This window comes from Triturus cristatus, chromosome 9 (assembly GCF_964204655.1).
Source record: "Triturus cristatus chromosome 9, aTriCri1.1, whole genome shotgun sequence".
Lineage (NCBI taxonomy): Eukaryota > Metazoa > Chordata > Amphibia > Caudata > Salamandridae > Triturus > Triturus cristatus.
The window spans coordinates 1,020,965,440-1,020,987,693 of record NC_140592.1 but is presented as its reverse complement, the minus strand read 5'-3'; the positions used below and the strand labels follow the sequence as shown (position 1 = coordinate 1,020,987,693).

The 22,254-nt window shown below is 48.3% G+C and overlaps 1 protein-coding gene across 1 annotated transcript in view; it reads left to right on the top strand.

Moving 5' to 3' along the window:
• BATF (basic leucine zipper ATF-like transcription factor) overlaps positions 1-22,254 on the top strand; it is a 53,094-nt gene that overhangs the window by 27,474 nt on the left and 3,366 nt on the right. Inside the window, exon 2 of the mRNA XM_085626723.1 lies at positions 4,442-4,546. Within this exon, the coding sequence (XP_085482849.1) occupies positions 4,442-4,546 (105 nt within the window). The remainder of the gene's footprint in view (positions 1-4,441; positions 4,547-22,254) is intronic.

The window sequence follows — 22,254 nt, the reverse complement described above, 5'->3', positions numbered from 1 at the left end:
TGGCAGAGGAAGAGTGCGTTTTGATACAAAAGAGTAGATCCGGTGCACGTCTGGATGGCAAGATTGTCTGTCTGTGAAGGGTCCCTGTACTGAGGTCTACAGGCGTTCGTGTGCATTCCAGCTGCAGGTAAACTATACCAAACTGCCGCTTAACTTACCTTTGAGAATTAGGACAGTGAGTATTGCTGGTCATGTTTTTTAACCAAAGGCAGCCATCTTACATGTGGGTGTTCCCACGTGAATTGGCAAGCAGAAAAAGCAGGCTGTGTTTAGAGATAAATATTGTCGTCTAATTTTGTAAGTCGATATTACGCATGTCGGATGCTGTTGCGATGCTCTTGTATAGTACTGTTGCTTTTGTTTTGTACAGTGTATCTGCGATGGTTGCTGTAACACCCTCCTGACAGGTTTCCAAACTTTAAATAAAGTGGTTAAAAACTGCGTTTTATAGTGGCGTTCATAGTACCATCAGTTGTTGAGACACTAGACGTACGTACCACTAGTAAAAGTTCTGTAAGAGTATTGAGATAAGTGGTAGGGGTACAGGCGTAGTATTTGTAGTATCAATAGTTGTAGCACAAGACGTGAGCAGTAGTAGTAGATATAGCAGTACTTTTTTTATCAGCAGTGTTAGGTCCACTTGTTGCAGGACAAATGCTTGTAGTACTAGTAAAGACAAACGTATTAGAATCAACTTTATTAATTAACAGTAGCGGTAATGTCACAGTAGAAGTAGTCTTTTTGCAATAGTAGTAGGTCCAGTATAATACTAGTTTTAGTAGTTGCACTTAATGCAATACATCTAGACGTGCAACCTCGCATAGTGATACCAGTTGTAGTAATAATCATAGATATATTAATATTACCAGTGGTCATTCTAAAAGTTGTAGCAGTTCTTGGTACATTAGTACTTACAATAATACCAGAAATAATATTGGTTTACTAATAGTTATTGCCACAGGAGTAATAGGGCTGTCAATATTATTTGGGCAATTACTAACAGTTGTACCAGTAGAGGTAGTAGGAATAGGACTAGCGTAGGTAGGAACACTAAAGGCAGCACTGCCAGTATTCATGACATAGAACGACAGTCAGATGAGAAAACAATACATATTTATATTTAATAAAATTGCATTTATTAGTTTCATTTTTAGGTCGAGCCTGGGCAGCGCATGCACTGCTCTGTGAGGCATGCTGCATTAGAGTATGAACTTGAAGCTCCGCCCACTCTCCACCCATAATTTTCATTGATTTGTGTCATTGTGGTTTGTAAATGCTGGCTTCTGATTCGTTAATAGGCTTGTTAGTCCCTCCTTATCTTCATTTGTAACCTCCCATGAGGACTGGCCCTTTTACTTCTGTTGTTACACAGTATGTCATTTAGTCTGTAAGCACTATTTTCTTTAATGAGTTTCTCCTACTGCAGGCACAACATGCTTTTCTGCAACATTCAGCGTGTCATGCACGCTTTCACTTTCCAAGCCGCCCAGGGCAAAGGCGGCCGCTTCTTTCAAATGAAATAGGTCTCGCATTTACAAGAGTTTGAGCTATTGGCATTGTAAATGATAATGCCTTTTATTTATCTGTTAATTATCAAAACAGATAAGTAAAAGGCATTCTCAATTACAATGCCAATAGCTTAAACTCTTGCAAATGCGAGAACCTATTGCATTGCAAATGCTTGTTCAAACATGGATGTAATGAGACTCTCTGAAATCGACTCAAAACAATAGCCCTGTTAATGTGTATGTATTTTGCTTTTTTATAACATGTAGTGACAAAGCCAATAGGTATGGGTTTAATGTGCTAGCATTTGTAGTGTTAACACATTAGAGCAAGATACAAGGGAAGCATGAGTGGACAGAGAGAACTATAGTAATAATGTAGGCCCTCGTGCAGGTCAATGCAAGCACTCAAGTGGAGGAAAAGGAATATACTCAAAGAGCCAGTTGCATTATTTGAGAGAGGAATACTCCTCTGGGCTGAGCCAAGTCGTGATTGTCAAATTCTTAAGCCAGTGGCTTAAAGAGGCTGGTCGACGAAGGCCCTCTGGTTGAAAGGGGCAGACCCAAAACCAGTTCTTATGTATATTGTTAGCAGAAGGTCCATTTGACAGCTGTGCTCTTAAAATCCAGACCTAGATAAGGGACTAAACAAGGTTGACTTGATGAGTTTGGTAGTACATCAATTTGTAGCGTAGGAGATAACCTAGCTCCCCACTGTGAGAACCATGTCAGCTCCTGGGCTGGTCCCAAGATAGTGGCAGGTGACAGATGTTCGTTTAAATGCAGGGAAAGCTCAATTAGGAAGGGGGATGAGACTAGGGCAAGCATAGTTTCCCATAAGCAGTGTGAATGTTCCCGCTATGGAGTGCTTTGCAGCCAGCCATGTTTGAAATCTTGTGGGCAGTGCTTGCTTTAGGGCAGTGTGACTGGTGCTGCCGCACTGGGTGCTGACCTGGGGAAGGTTTGTTGACCTCATGGGGCACTGTGTTTAGCAATAACTTACAATTTAAAAGCACATTCAGCAGAATTCCTTGTGCGTCCAGTTTTTAGGCAGCATTAAAAATGTTAAGATAGTAATGTTCCTGCTAGAGAGAGGGGGCAGTTTTGCCTTGCCATAAAGTAGCGCATAGGTTTCATATGCCTGTTGCAAAGAACGCCTGCCGTCAGATCACAAATCTGTATTGTATGTGGCTAACTGGGTGGATTACTGCTTTTTTCACAGAGATCCTTTTGTTACTGCAGTTCATAAGACACAACCCTAACATAGAACAGGGACTGTTATGAACTGTCATCAAAGAGCTGCATGCTAACTGTATAAAATAGGTTAGGATGTTATGTTTTTTTCCCTAGGCTTTCATTATCTGTTCTTAATGTTGCTAAAAAGGGTTTGTTTGGGTAGATATACATTCTTATGAGTATAGCCAGTGCTTTACAACCAAGGAAATGTATGTGAGAGAGGGGCTATGGAGAGATGAGGGTCACTTTTGACTGGTGGTCGTGGTCATGGAGTAGGGGAGGGAGGGCGGCTTTGGGGTTCCAAAAATGATTGCCGCACCGGGCGCCAACAGTTCTAATGCTGGCCCTGGGCCATCAAATTTATTGCCTGGCATATCCCTGCCTGGGGTCCTCAAACTGACAGTTCCCCTTTATTTTACACGTTTCATTCTATTCATGGGACATACTGCCCACACCCACCTTCATTCTTTTCTATCACCTTTCCCTCCTATTCTCTGCTTCTACTTCCTCAAAGCTGTGCCCAGTTTTTCTTTCTGAGGGGCACTTCCCAAACGTCATTGCTTGCTCTTTCTTTACTTCAGAGTGCCTTTATCTTCTCCTGGTCTCATGCTCCGGAACCACTGTTGTGCCTCTCCTTACCCAGCCCCTTGCTACTTCTTCGACATCTCCCATCCCCTAGCCCTGGTGATGAGAAAGTGGGCGATTTTTAAATCCCTCTGTGCAATTTTTGTTTTTTGTTTTTCGAGTATTCAAACTGTTCCTATTATTTTAGGAATTCCACTACGTTTTTAACACTATTTATACATTTTTATTCTCATTCCGGTCCTTAATATTTGATACTGACTGAGTTGGTGCAATTTCGCCTTTTGGTCTTGGCTCATTCTCCACTCTGGAGGTTCTTCGGTATAATGTTACCAGCCTACGGTTATTCAACTTTGAGAGTTTTCATATTGACATAGTGCCGTCTCGGAAGTCTCCTGTTAAAAGAATAATATTAATAATCATATATTTCCAAAATTGAAAAGGATACCAGCATCTGTTAGATGTGATGAATAATAAGGTACGGTATCATTGTGACTTTGCTGAGCAGGGCAGGCACACCTTGTATCAAACTTGATCATGTTATAACATTCTAAGGCTTTGATGTAGGGACTTCTTATGTAACATCAAATGAAGCCCGTATTTAAATGTCCTCAAATGGGCCATTGCCAAGATCTCCATTAAATGTTAAAAGTAAACATTCTGAGCCTGCGTCACAAAGGTAAAACTTACACTTTTTCTGTAAGTTTGCTATTTTTTGGGTATTCACAAACTTGTGGCGGAGAATCAGCACATAAAAAGATAGGCCTTTCCTATCTTTTTACGTGCAGTCTTCGGAGTCGTTAAATTATCTTTAGTAAAATTAAACTTGTAGTTTGTGCATATCAAAAGGTAGCAAACTTCAACAGAAGTGTAAGTTTACCTTTGTGAATCAGGTGTTAAACTTATTTTGACCACCTTAGAGAGAGGACAATGTGTTTTTGATACATGACAATCAAAGGGATGTTTTCCTTTTTTGATCAATAAATAGTGAAAACGGTCACTGTCTAATAGCACTTGGGCTTGAGGCGGAACCAATGGCGACAGCGGAGTGTCATAGGCTGTTGAAAATGAGGTTTGTGATAAATTGAGTAATCCTGGCTTCTTTGTTCATTTTGAAGGATTCGTCGGATGATATGAGGAAAGTTCAGAGGAGAGAGAAGAATCGCATTGCTGCCCAGAAGAGTCGACAAAGGCAAACACAAAAAGCAGATACACTACACTTGGTAGGTGCTAAAACCCAAAACAATTTATCAAAGCCAAAACACCAACTCTAGGGAGATAACGGAAATCTTCAATATACATCTATTTTGTTTATATTGCTATGTCTTACAACAGAAAAACGTTGCATATTGCAGTAATGTATTCTCCATCCGTATTTAGTGACCTTAAAATAGTGTGATAAGGGATCCTAGCAGTGCCGCTAACTGTATCGGAGATGTCAAATCACACGTGGTCTGTATATCTTGGCACGTACCTGTCCAAGATGGCGCCCTAACTCATGACCCTTTCCACTTTGACATAAGTATTTTGGTCATCTTGTGGCTATTCTTGGAAAGTAGTAACACCCAGATGAATCAAACTGGGCTGGGAACAAACCCACTTCTGTCTATTCAGAACACTTCTGTTTGCCTTCGTTTCGCTCTCTTTCCTCACTCCTGTTCCTCCTTTTACATGGATTATCTTCACTGGCTACCTTTCTCTTGTCAGTGTAAATTAAAACGTTTGGTTTTGTATTCAGGTGTTTTCACTATTTGCCTCTGCTCTATCTGAGATTGTTGATTTACCCTTATGTTCGAAGTCGCCCCTTGCGCTTCGCTTCCTTATGTCTGCTATCTTTACCCGGTCCTCCTTGCTCCCGCTCTCGTTTTCGTTCTTTCGAGTCATTGGCTCCGCGGGTATGGAACCTACTTTCGCATGCAGTGAGACTGCCTCCAATTCTATTGCCTTATAGGCTCGACTGAAATAATGCTTTCTGACTAAATGGCAACGGTTTTAGCTTTGGTAGTGGCTATATTGTTCTGCATTATAATTTGCAATGTTATTCTTTGCACAGCACTTTGAATAAAGGTGCAATATTAAGCTAAATAAATTGTGGTAGAATGTTGGGCTGAGCGCTTGCTTTCCTCTCCATTGCAGGTGCACAAGTCATATGGGCTTGAGTCTGGGTCTTAGCAAGGATACTGATGTGCCACATCCTGGGCTGTTATTAGAGCACCGAGATCCATTTAGAATGCTTTATTCAATGGAGTTTTTTGTGTATGGTACTTTAAGAGCCATATGTTCGAACACATTTTCCCATAGACACAGAATGAGTAAAACACTTTGATACATCTTGCCCCAAGTTATGTACTCTTCTCTGGCCTTGACATTACTCCATTGACAGACTGCTTTTGGCAAGACATTGTGGGTGGAAGTCCTCAGGAGGAGTAGCATGGTGATTCTGACCAAGTAGAGTTGGTGTGACCAGACCCACTCGCTTTTCATTGGAGTAGTCATGGGTCGCATGACAATGAGACCAGTTCTTATACAGTGTTGGGCAGGAGCAACCCGTCCACACCACTGACATACTATATGTCAGGTACCCTGTGCTGTCAGCAAATTATCTCTCATCAACACCACCAGATATGTGTCTCTCCGCACTAAACAGAAGATATCGCAAATCTTTCTCCATTGCATTTTCACTAGGAGTGCTTGGGAAAAAGTTCTTGGCAGCCATAGTGGTAGCTCTTGATGTTCAAAGCCCTCGACTGGCTGCAGGGGAATCACATGACCAACAATGCAAGACTGCGAAGGAAAAGGCGGCACTACAGCCTTTGGTGACCCTGTAGACAACGAGGCCATATAGGTTGCTCTGGTGCACATTGCTAACCGGAAATCGAGTATATACCGCCCTCGTTTAGCATGAGCAGTGACCGTAAAAGAAGCTGCAGGGTGCGCTGGGCACCAAAGGGACACATAAAAAAGTGATATGTTGTCAATATTGCCAAGTCCTACTAAAGGAAGTGTTGAACATGACATCCCCAGCGGCTTGATTGTACTATAATTGTTAAGCAACTAGGTACAATCTTCAAGGGGCTCAGTGGGCCCTGTCCTTTTATCTTCTCGTATTGCGATCAGTGTGGTCTTTTTCAGCTTCGTTTTTGTAACTTTAACTTAATCTGACACGCGAGCCCGATAGTGCCTGCAAAAATGCAGGCGATTGTATTGCACGCGTGGCCGCCTGATTTACTTTATTTTGTTTATAAGAAAAGTTGATCTTGTGGCCATCCTTGGTAATTGGTATCCCCCAAGACAATCATATCGGGCTGGGGTACACCTCTCAGTTTCAGATGCATGGGTCATAATAGGTTGGATGCCAACCCATTCGGACTCTCGGCAAGAACACTGAAACATCTGTGTCATATCCTGGGCTGTTATTTGAGCACTGAGCTATTTTCAACATCCTTTGATCAATGTAGTTTTTAGGTGTCACCTGCAGACGACTTTTAGCTGTCTATTATTGATGACCTTTTGTGTACAATACGCTGGCCTTTGGGTCAGCCTGTTGCTTACCATTGATCGGCTTTCTTGTCAATCCCATTTGCTTGCTTCTTATTAGATGCCTTTTCTTCTTCTTCTTCTTGTATTTCTCCCACTCCTGAATCTAAGCTTTTTTACCATCCTTTTCATTAGATGACTTTTATCCTTCCACAGCTCCACATCAAGAAAATACTTTCTTCTTTTTCATTTAAGATTCAATGGGAGTGCATACGTTTTCTTACTCTCTCCCTTATGTGCTGCTTCCTCTTTCAATCCCGCCCCTCTTGCGCTCTCCGCATTGCTCTGCCTACTGCCTCATCTGATGCCAACCTGTCCCACTTAGCATTATTTTGCAGAATTTTTTAAAGCCCACTGCTACCCCTCTGCCTCATGATTTAAAAAAATAATATTTATTTGTATTTTTGCCACTGCAATTTGCGGCCAGACAGCTCCTTTCGAAATGAGATGCTTTTGTGCACTTTTTTATATTTTTGTAATTTATCAATCCTAGATTTGAGTCTGCCATCTTGGAATGGTAAACTGAAAACAAAAATATCCAACACAGCTTAATGATGGATAGGTGTGCATGCATAGTGACACATGTATGTGGGTGTGGATCCTGAATAAATACAAAATATTGTGGGACCCTAACATCAGGGACAAAATATCGAAATGCAAGTATGTGTAGATTTTCTATACCATACTCTACCTCTATGTACTTTGATGATATACATATTGTCAAGGTACATAGATGAGGAAATAGGAATAGATTTACTTCCCTATATGCACTTACCTTTTAATATTTGTCCCTTGATATTTTAGCTATGATATTAGTGTGCCACAATATTCTTGTACTCAATTTTTCAGAGAACAATCATGCGTGTGTGTATTTGTGCTCACACGGTGGCCACTGTAGTGTCATGACGCATACGTGACATGTACATAATCAAGCCTGCGTCATCATACATCATCCTGCTTTTTTTCCCCCGTTGCTGTTTAGCTTCAGTATTAACCATTTTTTTTCTTTTTGCCGATGCTGACCAGTGTTAGTAAGAAATATTAGCAACCCTTTTTGGCTTCACCAATGCTTGTTGGCTGTGGTACCTTTGAACTATGTATTCCATATCTGAGATAACTCCTTGGGGACTTTGTCTAGGGCACTGTGGCTGGTATCCCTAAGATTATTTGCTTGTTGTGGCTGGCCTGGTAGGCTTGGATGTGACTATGCCCACTAACTCTCCTCTGTAGAAGGTATGAGTCATAGGGCGTTGAAGCCAACTCTAATAAAGACAGTGTTGGGCAGATGTTGTCATGCCCGCACAGCAGGCACACTATAGGGTCTTCATCTCATGGGAAAGCAGCACTAGTGGTGTGGCCCAGGCTGGGCAACCCTCTCAGTGTGCTGCCTGGGAGGCAGTTGACCATCAAAGGAACACGTAGGTTCAGTGCACGTTCTAGGTAAACTGGCCCTATAGGCTGCCATGCAATACACTGCACAGTGGAAATGATGACATTCAGCTCAAGTTATGTGTGAACATCAGTGCAGTGATAGGGAATGAGGCTACACAGTCAGTGGGCACCAAAGTGACAAGTAAGAAGGAAGAAAGATGTAGAGTCTGGTGAGCATTGAAGACAGGACAAAAATCTGTGAGTCTGCGGTACAAGACATGGTTGTAAAATTAGACCATGCAGCCCACAAACTAGTCCTCCCATGAAAGGGACTTAGTTAGTAATTTAGGCCCATATTTATCAAGTTATCACGCAACGCAGCAATCCACCTTGCTATGCTGGGTGAAAGGGCAGAAATGCACCTTATTTACCATTATCTGGCAAATTCCAGCATTGGTGCATTTTTGGCTGCCTAGCGCCAAGGCAGGCGCCCTTGCACCATGGTGCATGGGTGCCTGCGTTATAAGCAGGATTGTTTTTGTGCAGGAAAGGGCACCCTGAGAGGCATTTTCCTCTTTCTATGTGTGCTGCAGAATTCAGCACATGTAGAAAGAGGAAAAAACGAGGAGACATGAAGATATGTCTCTCCGTTACGCCTCACACAGGGAGGCGTTGCATTTTGACACATTCCCAGGTCTGCCACTAACGGTAAAACTGAGAGTGGGGCAAAATCCATGGGTGGATGCGTGGGAACACCCATGCTCCACCCATGGAACGCCTCCTTGGGCCAGAGTAACGCAAGGCAGCGATTTACGCTGCAATGTGTTACTCTATATTTATCAAGTCATGCAGGGCCACCCAGGGTGGCCTTGTGTGGCTTGATAAATCTCACTTAAGTTTTGCGTCGCCCAAAACCTTGATAGCTATGGTCCTTAGAGTCTGGCGGAACGGGAACCTCACTGTCAAATGGCGATGTGCCAAACCTGTGGTTCCCCGCTCTGTTTAAGTCAAGAGAAGTGCTGGAATTTCATCACTACAGAGCCTCAGCTGTAAATCATGCGAGGCACGGCAGTGCTGTTTAGGGGAAACGTACAGTCGCTCCCATGTGGAGGGAGAAAATACTCTGCACGCCATGACCATTGTGTTTTTTCCTGAAAACACATTTCTGCTTTGGGAGTTTCGTTTTTAGAAAAACACTTTTGCCACTCCACTGGCGGTTCTGCTGGAGGCACAGAAATCCCTTCCTGCTTGGCAGAAGTTCTACATATGGTGTTGGCAGTGCTTAACATGAGCCGATGGTTTCCGGTGCTCAGCACCGGCACTTAATCATCACCACCGGCACTTTTCATGAGCCCCAGTTAAGGACACATTCATTTATGGTAGGCAGGGGGAGATGAAGTCATTTGCCCTGAATCACAGGATGTTGAGCCAACGCCGGGACTCAAACTTGGTTCCCCAGCTCCGAAGTCGGCAGCTCTGGCTATTACGCCACATCCTTTCCCCACTTTCATGGTTAGTAGTTGGATCTATTTTAGGCGGCGCTAACAGGATAAATGTGCTGGTGCAAGCTGCCTCCTGACGAGAGCCCCAGCACTTATTTTTGTAAACATTAACCACTGGGGTTTGGTCCTCCAAAAGGGTAGCTGAAGACATAGCCCGCGCTGACCTGACAGGCCAATAGGCTTCCAAAGGCTACATGTGGCTTTTAGTCCATAGAATCCAAAATGCGTAGTGGGGACCGAATGTGGGTAAACAGTCTGCTGGTTGCACTGGGGACAGGAATTAAGACAAAGCAGCCACAGACACACACCTGAGACACCCAACTAGAACTTACAGTCCACAATTTGTATTTGTGGCAGGAAATGAGCCCGATTAGCAATGGTGTGTGCAAGTGACAAGAAAGGAGACAGTGCAGCCTGTGGTATGTCCCGCAGAAACGAAAGTAAGCCACACAGCCCGCATTGTGAAATGGGAACAGGAAATGGACCACACCACCTGCAGCTTGCACCGGTGAACGGAAACAAGGTGTCGCTCCATAAGGTCTGCGCCACAGGCAGAAAAGGCGCCCAAAACGGCCATAGTGTGCAGCAGGAACAATAGGAAAGATGGTGCACAGACTACAGTGAAGCCATGTAGAGGCAATAAACCAGGACTGCCCACAGTGCTCACCAGAGATCTAAAGGGTAAAATATGCTGTGGTGCCTGCTTGTGCAAGGAAAAGGAGGCCACATGGATCACACTACGCACTGTGAACAGAAAGTTAGCCTGCATAGATCCCAGTGCACACCAGGGCCCACAAATTAAGTTGTGCAGTGACGGCACTACCCAGGGACATGGTAATCTGTGGTGCTGCTGGTGCAGTGGCAGCTGGGCCCAGAGGTCTGAGCGCTCCACTGGATGCTGAATATTGCTGTATTTTCCTATACAATCAGCAGTAAGGGGCTCCCCCTGCTTGCACAAGGGCCCATGGACCCTTGCCTTCATTAAACACGCCCACAGAGGTCAGTGAAGAAAATACGATTGGGAAAAAAGCCTGTGGTTTGGAATGGGGGCAAGAAATATGTGTTGACCTATAGGGCACACACGACACAGAGTATGTAGGCCCTACAGACCACAGTGCATGGAGGTCTAGAAATGAAGCCCGTGTGTACACCCTGGACTGCATGCCCTGGGTTCCAGTCCCCAGCGCAAACCAGAGACTCTGCATCCTAATTATGCAAAGGCCTTGTGCACCTCGGGTGGTACAGGGTGATTTCCTGAACCCCCAGTTTTGGGCTGGCCATATGGGACTCCGATAAACTCTTGGGAGGCTGAGAACTAGGCGGCTGCTCTTGCGGACGGAGGAATCACCAGCTAGCTAACCCGGCTCTGAGGGAACGCACTCAATTTTCTTTTAGACACATATAATTTCCTTGCTCAATCCTCCTGGAGACGGTTGCGCTTGCTCACTATACCCACTCAGTAAAGTACGGGCCTGGTATGCATACATTTCCAGTCCACCACTGGTCCTCCTGCAGAGCTTTCATGTTTACCAAGTTCAGGCATGAGTAGTTCATTCACCCCAATTTTTTCTTTACATTCTGGTACTTGTAGTCCTGTTTTTATAGTGGGATCAAGAGGACTAAAAGCCATTGAATGCTGTTTTTCTTCCACCTATGGAATTACAGGTTAACTTTCTTGCTAATGCTTTCTTTGCCGGTCTGAGTGCTTTATCGATTGTGACAGGGACTTTGGTGGTAGACGTGCACCATGTCTGAACCAGGAACTAGAATGCAGAAGGAGTACCGATAAGTCCTTAAAGGGCTCGTTTTTTAGTTCCGACACAGCTGGAAGCACGCTCTTCCCTTTGGAAGTAGCTCTGGGTCTAAAACTTCTCTTTCCAGGTCTTCTGCTGCAGGCGATAGTTCAAGAAACACTGCCCGATGGCTTGTGCTATCCGGGAATGGCAACTCTGGTGCAGTGGTGCCAGAGCTGGTCATCCGGTCATGAAGGCATGGACCTACTCCTGGCTATGCTAGAAAGAATTTGGATGCATTACCCACAATAGAAAAGGGTGATACCTCTACAAATTGGATAATTCGGTGATGGAAGAGATGTTGAACACTGAGCAGTGGTGGACACACCTGACCCAGGATTTCACTTTATGAGATTTGAGTCTGTTGGTCTCGCCTCTGATACTTCAGGCTCTGGATGAGCTAACCTGGGGGGCTTACAGGATCACTACTCAGAACAAGGGTCTTACTGGTCCTGCAATTGGAAGAAATTATTTGTGGACATGTCGGTGCTGCTAAGATAAGTTCACACAGCCCCAAACCACCTGGTTGTGGGAAAAACAGGCAGCATGGTGGTGAGGTTCTATGTAAATCAAGTTGGGAAATGTGTTCCAAGTCTTTTAACTTGAACCTGTGGAAAGAAAATCATCTCTGCGCACTCTGCGGGTCACATCAGAAGAGTGGGCAAATTGGTGACAGTCACTTTAAGTTGAGATTTCAATCAATTAATCAGGGTTTTGTAGAGCAAACTATTCACCTGTTAGGGTCTCAAAGTGCTGAGGGGTCATTCGATAAGCCAGGTCTTGAGGTCTTTCCTGAATTGGTGCAACGTCGGGCTTCGCCGGAGGTGAAGGGGGAGATCGTTCCAGGTCTTGGCTGCGAGGTAGGAGAAGGACCTTTCACACCCTCTGGTCCTGTAGAAGGATGGGACGGCGGCTAGGGAGTAGTCGGCAGAGCGGATGTTTCTCTTGGGGGCATGGAAGGAGAGGCATACGTTTAGGTATTGAGGTCTGATGTTGTGGAGGGCCTTGTAGGCATGCGTGAGCAGCTTGAAAGTTATTTTTCTTTAGACGGGGTGCCAGTGGAGGTCACGGAGGTGTTGGGTGATGTGGTTGTGCCGTGGGATATAGAGAATTAGTCTGGCTGCAGCGTTCTGAATGGTTTGGAGTTTGCAGAGGTGTTTTTTGTTGATTCCGGCATAGAGGGTGTCGCTGCAGTCCAGTCTGCTGGTGAGAAGTGCGTGAGTCACCGTTTTCCTGGAGTCAGGGGATCCACTTGAATGTCTTACGTAGCATGCAGAGGGTGTTAAAGCATGCAGAAGAGATGGTGTTGATCTGGTGATTCATAGTGAGTGATGAGTCCAGTATGATGCCGAGGTTATGTGCATGGTCCGTCGGGGTGGGTGGTTTCCAAGGGCAGGGGGCCACCAGGTGGCGTCCCATGTGGAGGGGGAGAAGCCGAGGATGACGACTTCTTTTTTCTCAGAGTTGAGTTTTTGGCAGCTGTTCCTCATCCAGGTTGCGACAGCTTTCATCCCTTCTTGGAAGTTGTGCCTGGTGATGTTGGGTTCCTTGGTGAGGAAGAGGATGAGCTGGGTGTCATCTGCGTAGGAGACGATGTTGAGCCGTGGTTCTGGCGATGGTTGCGAGGGGAGCCATGTAGACATTGAATAGGGTGGGGCTGAGGGAGGATCCTTGAGGTACTCAGCATTTGATTTCTGTCTGTTCTGAGAGGAAGGGGGGAGTCTTATTCCTTGAATGCCGGCGTTGTGGAGTCTGGTGGCTAGTGTGCGGTGGGAGACGGTGTCAAAGGCTGCTGATAGGTCCAGGCGGATGAGGACTGCCGTTTTGCCTTGATTGAGGAGGACACGGATGTCATCTGCGGCAGTGAGGAGGGCGGTCTTTGTGCTGTGGTTGCTGCGGAATCCATATTGAGAGGTGTCTAAAATGTAGTTGGCTTCGATGAAGTGTGCTATGTGGGTGTTGACGGCCTTTTCGATGACAGTGGCTGAAAAAGGAATTCGTGAGATGGGCCTGAAGTTCTCGAGGTCTGTCAGGTCTGCAGAGGCTTTCTTTAGGATGGGGTTGACTTTGGCGCGCTTCCAGTTGTCAGGGAATGTGGCGTCTCGAGGGAGCAGCTTTGACATAGCTCGGGTGCGATGGCGGCCTTGTGGAAGATGTGCAGCTGGCAGGGGTCAGAAGGTGCTCCGGAGTGGATGCTCTTCATGGTCTTTAGGATGTCTTCTGTTGTGAGTGGGGTCCAGGTAAGAAGGGTCTGTTGGGTGGCATCGCTGGGGGTGGGGGTGGGGCAGTGCAGAAGTCTAGGTCATCGAAGTTGTGGTAGAGTGTCTTGATCTTGAGGTGAAAGAAGGAGCTGAGTCTGTTGCAGAGGTCTTGAGAGAGAGAGGGATGTCCGTTGTTTCGCTGTTGGGTTTGGCAAATTCCTGTATGATGGCGAAGAGTTCCTTGGAGTTGCGAGCATTGGAGAGGATTCTGTCTTGATTTGATGAGTTGGTGGTGTGCCATGGTGGCTGTTTTGTAGGCAGAGCGTGCTTCCGGAGTTTTGCTGTTTCTCCACATCTTTTTCCAGTCGTCTGCAGGAGCACTTGGATTCTTGGAGTGCCGTGGTGAACCAGTTTGCTTTCTTGTTGTGTCTTCTTGTGGTGTTCTGGAGGGAGGTGAGTGTGTTGGCGCAGGTGGCGATTTATTGGTGAAGGTTGCTTGCCGCGGTGTTGGCGTCCATCGTAGTTGGGGGTGGAGTGCAGGTGAGGGCGGGGATTCTGTGTGGGAGGTGGCGCACGTGTTTGTGTGCGGTGGGTTTACTAAAAGAGAAATGGATGAAGTGGTGGTCAGTCCAGAGCAGTTCCATGGTGTGGCTGATGAAGATGCGGTTTCCTCCTGCGAAGACAGGGTGTCCAGCTGTGTGAGTGGGGCAGAGACGAGTTGCTTCAGCCCAATGTTTTCCATTCCCTTTCCATCCTTCCTGTACTGGTGTTATGGTTTTAGCGACCACTGCGCCTCCGGCCTGGTTGCCCCCTCGCTGCTCCTCGATCCTGCTCCTGAGCCCTTGCTGCTCCAGTCTCCTTGACGCCGAGAGCGGCGCCCCAGCCGCCGCAGGGCCGCCCGCCCAACCCGATCCAGTTTCCCGCCGCTTCCTGACCACGGCCCCGCCCCCTCGCCAGTCCATTGGTGGACGCGACCCTGTCTCCCAGCTGACCCGCCCTCCCGACTCCCCTCTTATGTCGACCCCTCAGCGACCACGCAGCGGACGCGCGCAGCGGGAGCACCGAATGAGCGCCGAAGGTGCGCCAAAGGTAAGCCCGTCCGCGCCCGGACCGCACCCAGCGCCAGAACCCCTGGCCCCCGCAGAGGCCACCCCACCCGCCGGACCTACGATGCCGCCACCCTCAACGCACTCAACACCGGCCGAACCCCCGGGTGCTACCGAGCCACTCCGAGACGCACCCACGGACCCTTCAGCTGCCGCACCTGCAAGTTCACCTGCATCCGGACCCGCCCCACACCAGCACCCGCCAAGCCGAACACCAGCAGCAACCACCTCAAGGGCATCCTGCTCAACACCCGCTCCGTCCACAGACACGCCGTTCAACTCTGGAACCTCCTCGACACCACAGCTCCTGACGTTGCCTTCCTCACGGAAACCTGGATGAACGACTCCTCAGCGCCCGACATCACCATCGCCATCCCAGAGGGCTACAAGATCATCCGGAGAGACCGCGACAACCAGACTGGAGGAGGCATCGCCATCATCCACAGGGACACCATCCGTATCTCGACCAACGCCGACGACACCCTGACAACCGCCGAACACCTGCACTTCCAGATCCACACCGACCCCAAGACCACCCTCAGAGGCACCCTGATCTACCGACCCCCGGGACCACGCACTCAATTCAGCGAAGACATCGCCGACTTCATCAGCCCGCACGCCCTCCCCTCTGCTGACTACATCCTCCTCGGGGACATCAACTTCCACCTGGAGAACAACAACGACCGCAACACCACCACCCTGCTTGACAACCTCGCCACCCTCGGACTCAAGCAGCTGGTGACCACCCCCACCCACCTCGCCGGACACACACTCGACGCCGTCTTCTCGTCCAGCAAAGACATCTCCTTAGCCACGCCACTGGACTCCACTGGACGGACCACAGCTGCATCCACTTCACCTTCAAAAGAACCACGGTCCACCACCACCAGCAACAGGCTGCACGAAGAAGCTGGAACAAGATCACAGCCGAACAACTCGCCGCATCCCTGAGCCAGCACCCTCCCGCCAGCTCACCGAACCCCAGCCAAGCCGCCGACAACCTCACGAAATGGATCTCCACCTGCGCGGACGAGCTCGCCCCTCTGAGGACCCCGCCCAGCAGACCCGGAAGCAAGAAGGCCCCGTGGTTCACCGACGAACTCAAGAGCTCCAAGAAGAACTGCCGAGCCCTCGAGAAAGCCTGGAGAAGAGACCCAACGCCGGACAACATGACTACCCTCAAGCTCGCCACCCGAATGCACCATCAACTGATCCACGCCACCAAGAAAACAGCATTCAAGGACCGGCTGGACAACAACGCACACAACAGCAAGGAACTCTTCAACATCGTCAGAGAGCTCTCCAACCCCAACGCCGGAACCAACGACATCACCCCATCACAAGACCTCTGCAACTCCCTCGCCTCCTACTTCCACAACAAGATCGCTGACATACACAACAGCTTCAGAACACAACCAACGCTCCCCACGACCAAACCAACGCCCCCCACCACCACCCTCAACGCCTGGACACCGATCAACCTCGAAGACACCATCAGCACGATGAACTCCATCCACTCCGGATCCCCAACCGACCCCTGCCCTCACCACATCTTCAACAAGGCCGACGCTGTCATCGCACCCCACCTGCGGGACATCATCAACACCTCCCTCGACACCGCCACCTTCCCTGAGAGCTGGAAGCACGCCGAACTCAACGCTCTACTAAAGAAACCAACGGCGGACCCCACCGAACTCAAGAACTACCGCCCCATCTCGCTCCTCCCGTTTCCAGCCAAAGTCATCGAGAAGACCATCAACAAGCAACTGGCAGCCTTCCTCGAGACGACCGGTTCCCTCGACCCTTCCCAGTCAGGCTTCCGGGCCAACCACAGCACCGAGACCGCCCTCATCGCTGCCACCGACGACATCCGAACCCTGCTGGACAACGGAGAAACAGCGGCCCTCATCCTCCTAGACCTCTCCACGGCATTCGACACTGTCTGCCACCGCACCCTAGTGCAGCGCCTCAACAACGTCGGAATCCAGGAGAAGGCACTGGATTGGATCATCTCCTTCCTCACCGGAAGGACACAGAGAGTCCGCCTGCCCCCGTTCAGATCAGAAGCCACGGAAGTCATCTGCGGTGTCCCTCAGGGCTCCTCGCTCAGCCCCACCCTCTTCAATGTCTACATGAGCCCCCTCGCGGCCATCGCACGCCAACACAACCTGAACATCATCTCCTACGCCGATGACACCCAGCTGATCCTCTCCCTGACCAACGACCCCGCCACCGCCAGAGCCAACCTACACGAAGGGATGAAAAACGTGGCCGAGTGGATGACGACCAGCCGCCTGAAACTGAACACAGACAAGACGGAAGTCCTCATCCTGGGCTCCTCACCCTCCGCCTGGGATGACTCCTGGTGGCCCCCCGCCCTGGGCAACGCACCCAAACCGACAGACCACGCACGCAACCTGGGCTTCATCCTGGACTCCTGCCTCTCCATGACCAGACAAGTCAACGCCGTCTCCTCGTCCTGTTTCAACATCCTGCGCATGCTACGTAAGATCTTCCGGTGGATCCCCACCGAGACCAGGAAGACGGTCACCCAGACCCTCGTCACCAGTCGATTGGACTATGGCAACGCCCTCTACGCCGGTACCACCGCCAAGCTCCAGAAGAGACTCCAGCGGATCCAGAACGCCTCGGCGAGACTCATCCTCGACGTCTCCAGACGAACTCACATCTCCAGACACCTGAGAGACCTGCACTGGCTCCCGATCAACAAAAGAATCACCTTCCGGCTCCTCACCCACGCACACAAAGCCCTACACAACCAAGGCCCGACCTACCTCAACAGCCGCCTCAACTTCTACGCTCCCAAACGCCACCTCCGCTCGACCAGTCACGCCCTCGCAGCCGTCCCCCGCATCCACAGAGCGACAACAGGAGGAAGATCCTTCTCCCACCTGGCCGCCAAGACTTGGAACGCCCTCCCTCCCGACCTACGCCTGACCCAAGACCACCTCTCCTTCAGGAAGAAGCTCAAGACCTGGTTGTTCGAGCAGTAGCGGACCCCCCCCCCCCCCCTAGCGCCTTGAGACCCTCCGGGTGAGTAGCGCGCTCTATAAATGCCTATGATTGATTGATTGATTGAAGTTACTGTATACAGTGAAGATTCCTACTATTCATTCACTCATGCATTCAATCATTCATTCATTCTACCCTGGAGCACTTTGTACCTCTGGAGATGTTTTAGGAGATCTGAAACCGATTTGCAACTCCCCTCCTTGACCATCTTTGCCTCCAGGGACAGGGGACTCCTACCAGCCTTTTGCAAAGATAATTAGAGCAATGGGGTTAACAGTAAGTAATGAAGGCATTTTCTGCAGTCAGTGCACACTTTGGCTGTACAGCTTTACTTTGTGCTGCGGTCCCAATGTGAAAGTTGTCTGGTACCCAGGAGCCTGCTCACGTTTTAGGCAGCCTGAGAGACACCAGGAACCTACTAAGAACGGTTTCTCAAGAGACTTAATAGTTGTAGGAAACCACAGTGACATTGCATGGCGCTGTCAGCGGATATGCTGCTGTTCAGAGCGAGGTCCAACATGCGGCGGGCTATGCTTGTTGATACATTTTTTCTCAGTCCTACCAGCTTCCCAGGACTGACTCTAAACCATCTTTTGATTTGCTGTGGCCTGTACTAACTCTTTGACTTGGACTTTCTGTGAAATATCCACATCTCCCCATAGGTCCTTCTGCATCCTAATAGACTTTTTTGGGTTTACATAGAGACAGCTTTATTCATTTTGCCAGCCACGTGTAATTTAAAAAATCATACATAAATACACATATACCTACAAAGAGGGGCTTTAGGTCAGACCTCTTCGTTTGGACTGTTTAACTATCATTCACATCTCATTTTCACACACCACAGCAAACAGCACGAGGCAGTGGGTCCGCACACTTCAGCTTTTGACTCTTTCGCACTGTGAGTGATGGATGTTTGCTTGATCACATGTGTAGGTACACCTAAAGAGAAGAGCACTACAGATCTAAGGCTCTGTTGGGCCAGTCCTTTACATTGCCGATGTATTTTTTACATTATTTTACCATTTTATGTGTGTTTAATCTGTGTCTTCAAGTTACAGCAAATCAAAGTCAGTAGTACCTTTTTTGCACCCATAAGAATGAGCGCGAGCGAGAAAATCCAATGCTAGACCACTTGTAGGAAAGTGGCTCTGTATATACTGTTCCCAAATAGGTACAGTGTGTACAGAGTCCACAGCCCCCAGAGGTTTGGCATAGGCTAAAGTTAGATATAACCTTACTCTCTAAAGTGGTAGCTTGGTAGAGGAGTAAGGCAGTATCAGAGGACAGTGTAAAGCATTTGTTGTACACACTCAGTCAGCAAATGGTCTCACACTCTCAAGAACTGAACTCTAGGCCAATGGTTTGTATATAAAAATATATGGTTGTTTTATTTTAGAACCAACAATAGGTATCAAAATATACTTTCTCAGAATGAGATGCTTTAGTTAAATACTTTGCAAGAGGCAATTGACTTGGAATGCAATAGTTACAGTTTGTTGCAATAGACAACACAATTTCAAACACAATAATACATTGAGCTCAATAAGAATTTTAAGTTATATGCAATTGATTACTTTCAGGATTACTTTTCTAACTCCAGGACTGGATCCTAGATTCAGTCCTGGGACAGTTCTTGGAAACAAGTGAGTAAATACGTTTTAGTTACTGTTGTGATTTTTAAGCAATATTTAGCTATTTTAAAAGTTGACACTTAGAAACTTTTTCTGATCAAATTACCAATGTTATCCTATGGAAGGAAATTCACTTAGCAGGTAAGTGGGGTTATGGTTACTTTTTCTAGGTCAGTGTTGGATCCTGGATCCAGCACTAGTGTACCACCTGTAAGCAGTTGAGAAACTGCGTTTAAGTTATACAGGCGATTTTTAAGGAATATTTATAAGTTTGCAAAATCGACACACAAGAAATTTCACAGAAAAACAGTCAATGGTTTCCTATGGAAGAAAATTCAAGTTACGGGTAAAGTATGTTCTTATTACTTTTGTAATCCAGTGCTGGGCTCCTAGGATCAGTACTGGGACATCTATCTAAAACAGGTAAGTAATTACGTTTTCACAGTTGGTACGATTTTTAAAGAATATTTGTAGTTAGCAAAAATCGACATTTAGAAGAAATTTCATAGAAAAACAGTCAATGGTTTCCTATGGAAGAAAATTGAGTTAGTGGCAAGTATGGTTGTGAGTACTTTTCAGGGTCAGTGCTGGGCACCAAGATCCAGCACTGGGATCTCTCCTAATAGCAGGTGAGTATTTCTGTTTTTGTTACTCGGTTGATTTTAGGTGAATATTTTAAAGTTTAGAAACTCCACACTTAGAAGAAATTTCAAGAGAAACCAGTCAATGTTACCCTATGGAAGAAAAGTGAGTTATCGGCTTTTGGGTAAGTACTCGACTGGCAGAGTTAAGGTTCTGGGCATAGACTCAGGGGTCTCCCAGGGTCAGGTAAGTACAGTTGTTACACCCTCAGCGGCACAGGGGCAGCCGGGTGCAGAGTGATTTAGGCCCAATGTTATCCTATGTGAGGCAGGGGACCCTTGGTTGGTGGCTGCTGACTAGCAGGCCACGCGGCTGTGCGAGCTGGGCTCCTGGTCACTTGCTCAGAGCAAATGGGGAAGTAGGTAGGAGTAGAAGTTGCACTGCCAGGGCCACTCGGGCGGCTGGGTGCAGGGTGCTTTTGGGCCTTCGGGCGCTCAATGGATTGCAATGGAAAAGCACAAGGACGAACAAAAGGCTGCATGCTCGGGGCGAAGATTCTTCAGGTGTGCCCACCACTTCGAGAGGTAAGTTGGGTAGTTGGAGGATAGGTAGGTACCGTACCCAGGAGTCGGGCACAGGGGGCCGCAGGGCGCCGGGTGCAGGGGTGCCTTTTGGTGTCGGGAAATCTTACTCTCTGTTGATTGCGGTTGGGGGGTCTCTGGTTCTGAGGCTGCAGGCATCGTCAGGAGCATCGAGGTGGGTCCTTGGGTGCCGGATTCGGGGTCACAGTTGCTGGGTGGACGTCCTCGGGCCTTTGTCCACTCCAGCACAGGCCAGGCTTTGCGGGTGCAGAGTGTGCAGGGTTCGCGGTTCCGGGCTGAAGCCAGGGGTTAGATACTTGCTTTGAGCAGAGCCACTGCTCGTGGGAGTCCCAGGTGCTCAGACTCACAAGGTAGACAGGTCCTTCGGGTTTGTGAGGTTGCTGGCCACAAGAGGTGCTGGGATTTAGCAGGAGCAGGTTCGAGGGTCGACAGGCCGGTAGGGCTGGGCCAAAGCAGTTGGTGTCTTCCTCTTCTTAGCAGCTGCACGGCAGGTCTTCTTTCTTCTTGCTCTTCTTTGCGGTTTTGGAATCTGGAATCTAAGGAAGGAAGCTTTCAGGGTGCCCCTAAATACTAAATTTAGGGGCGTTACAGGTAGGTAAAGGGCCCTAGTGTGGGTACACCCCCTATCCTGCCACTCTCCTGTGGGAGGGTGGCAGTGGCCTAGTCCTGATTGGACAGGGCTCCCCATCCTCAAGATGGCGAGTGCCCAGGGACGTGCTTCACCTCGCCTCCCCCACCTGAGGGGTGGGGTTGGCAGAGACTGGCACACCCCTTGTCTTTCCTTGGGGTTTCCGGCCAGTCTTCCTGCCAGAGTGGGGGTTGAGAACCGGTAGGGGCCAGTTGCTGGGTACAGCAAGTGGCCTGGAGAAGCTCACAAAGGCGGCATGCCTTTGAAGCTTCCCCTTGCCCATCCTGGGGGAGGAGACCTAGCACCTTGCCCAGGATGTGCATTGTTGCAGGCCCAAGAGAGCGGATGGCTCTCTACCCAGAAGTCCAGCAACATGTCTGCTGTGTGGCAGCCTAGGCAGCCCCTCAGACCAGACATGGATTGTAGGTTAGGTTCAGGGGGCATCTCTAAGATGCCCTCTGTCGTGCATTGTACATTAAATCCTGCACTGGCATCAGTGCGGGTTTAATGTGCTGAGGAGTTTGATACCAAACTCCTCAGTCTTCAGTGAAGCCATCATGGTGCTGTGGAGTTCGTGTTGACGATCTCCCAGCACCATATACTTTTAAATGGCAGCACTGCACTTACAGTGCCCAGGAATGGACCTGGGTACTGTAGGGGCACAGGGCTCATGCTCCTGTGCCCACACCACTGGCATAGGACACGCAGCTAGAGGGGTGGCTGATGTATGCCAGGGCAGTGTATGTTGTGGGCATGGCACACATGGATGTGTGCCACGTCGACTCTCTGTTTTGTCCTGTACCCAGACACTCAGCCTGCAAGGGTAGTGTGTTTGTGTTAGGGTACAGGGCCTCTAAGAGTGGCACAATAAGTGCTGCAGCCCTTAGAGGCCTTCCCTGGTCACAAGGCCCTGGGTACCTAGGGTACCATTTACCAGGGGCT